Source organism: Aplysia californica, unplaced genomic scaffold (assembly GCF_000002075.1).
Source record: "Aplysia californica isolate F4 #8 unplaced genomic scaffold, AplCal3.0 scaffold00359, whole genome shotgun sequence".
Classification (NCBI taxonomy): Eukaryota; Metazoa; Mollusca; class Gastropoda; order Aplysiida; family Aplysiidae; genus Aplysia; species Aplysia californica.
Window position 1 is genome coordinate 153,867 of NW_004797629.1, and position 2,179 is coordinate 156,045.

General features: G+C 36.3%; 1 protein-coding gene across 1 annotated transcript in view; it reads right to left on the bottom strand.

Moving 5' to 3' along the window:
* The window catches only part of LOC101856110 (sodium-coupled monocarboxylate transporter 1), a gene marked incomplete at its 3' end in the record, with an annotated part of 27,373 nt that overhangs the window by 7,530 nt on the left and 17,664 nt on the right, over positions 1 to 2,179 (bottom strand). Inside the window, 1 exon segment of the mRNA XM_035971008.1 lies at positions 2,030 to 2,145. Coding sequence (XP_035826901.1) covers positions 2,030 to 2,145 — 116 coding nt within the window.

The window sequence follows — 2,179 nt, forward strand, 5'->3', positions numbered from 1 at the left end:
GGGTGTTTTCGTTTGGTTTTATCATTTTGTTCTAATTTACTCTTTTTTTTTAGCATAGAGAGGAACATGGACACAATAGAATGGACATACCCACAATGTTGAGGAAGATGGAACTGTAGCACTGCAAAAAAGTTTGTTTTGTTATATTTTATCCTTATTGTTTTTTCTGTTGTTTTTTATTTTTTTATATTTTGTTCCAATTTACTCTTTTTTAGCATAGAGAGGAACATGGACACAATAAAATGGACATACCCACACTTTTAAGGAAGATGGAACTGTAGTATTACAAAACAGACGTTAAGTTTGATTTTAATTTGTTATTATTTTTCTTTCTGTTATAAAAAAAAATATTCAGAAGGTGAAGAGTTTGGTTTTTTGGGGGTTGTTTTTATTATAATGTTCTAATTTACTTATACATTTTAGCATAGAGAAGCACATGGACACAACAGAATGGAAAAACTTATAATGTTGAGGAAGATGAACCTGTAATGGGGAAAATATTTGGGTAAGAATTCGATTCAAATATGAGGGAATATGTAATGCCATATTCCTCAAAACCTTGTTTCCACAACTAAACTAAGATTTTATTTAATCATATCTCACAGAGTTATAAAGCTATCTAATTTTTTATGATGTAAAAGCATGTTTTTCATAAATACATTGAGGACCAGAAAATGCAGCAGGGTTTGGGAAGGCTGCGATATCGTTATACGCCGGCTTGATTACGACCTTATCTTATCTTATCTTATCTTATTTTATCTTATCTTATCTTATCTTATCTTATCTTATCTTATCTTATCTTATCTTATCTTACCTTATCTTATCTTATCTTATCTTATCTTATCTTATAACAAACTTACGAGCGTGCTTTGTTGAGTGTGGACAAACTGCAGTATTTTTGCACACTGGCTTAATTCATGCTACATAATCTGATCTGATCATATCTTATCTTATTGTATTTTATGTTATTGTATCTTATGCTATCTTATCTCAATGAATCTTATCTTGTTGTATCGTATCTCATCTCATCTCATTTCAATCCACTTCATCTCATCTTATATTATAATATTACTAGCTGGGCCCCCTTTCGATGAAAGGAATGATCAGTTCCTTAACATCAACTGAAAGTCATTGGCCTACTATGTAAACACTCTACTGGAATGGAGCAATACATCTTGAGACATGTAAAAAAAACCTAGGTCTAGATTATACTCTCAAAACAAAATGCGCCTCGCGAAATATCATTTCCGGCACTTCCGCTGTGAAGGACAGCTACGCAGATTTGTTTCGTTTCTCAGTGGAATAATCGCAAAGGCCAAAGAATGAGCAGTACTTTTTGTCAAATATATTTTTACAAATTCGGGAAATGAATAAATCAAAAATCGGGCTCCGTCTTGGGGACCTATCTATTTTTTTTGTAGATACTTGCCGTGCCAACTTTCAACTTCCTAGCGGTCGTAGTTTTATCGGAAAAGTGACACATGTGTTTCCAAGTTGCCAAATATATAACAGATTTAACAAACTTACGCGTGCGCTTTGGTGAGTGTAGACAAACTGCAGTATATCTGTGCACTGGCTCGGCCTCGGCCGTATCTTTTTATATCGTGTCGTAACGTATGGTAGAGCATCATATAACAATTTATCGTATCTCATCGTATCGTGTCGTGCTGTGCCGTATCGTATCGTATCGTATCGTATCGTGTTGAGTCATATCGCATCGTAACGCGCTTTGTTGAGCGTTGACAAACTGCAGTGTACACTGGTGTGGTTCATGCCGTATCGTAAAGTATCGTATCGTGACGAATTGCATCGTATCATATCGTATCGCACCGTATCGTATCGTATTGTATCTCATCTTATCTTATCTGATCTTAAAAACTTACGTGCGTGCTATGTTGAGTGTGAACAAACTGCATTATCTCTGTACACTGGGTTGGTTCATGCGTATCATATCGCATCGTATCGTATCGTATTGTATCGTATTGTATATCTCATCTTATCTTATCTTTTCTGACAAACTTACGCGCGGGCTTTGTTGAGTGTGGACAAACTGCAATATCTCTGCACACTGGCTTGGTTGAAGCCGTATGTCGTCATCCACTGGAAACCTGCACCGAACACCAGACCCCACACTGTGTGACGGACCGTAGGGTCGGGGTTCCAACTGTGGGGGAATGGG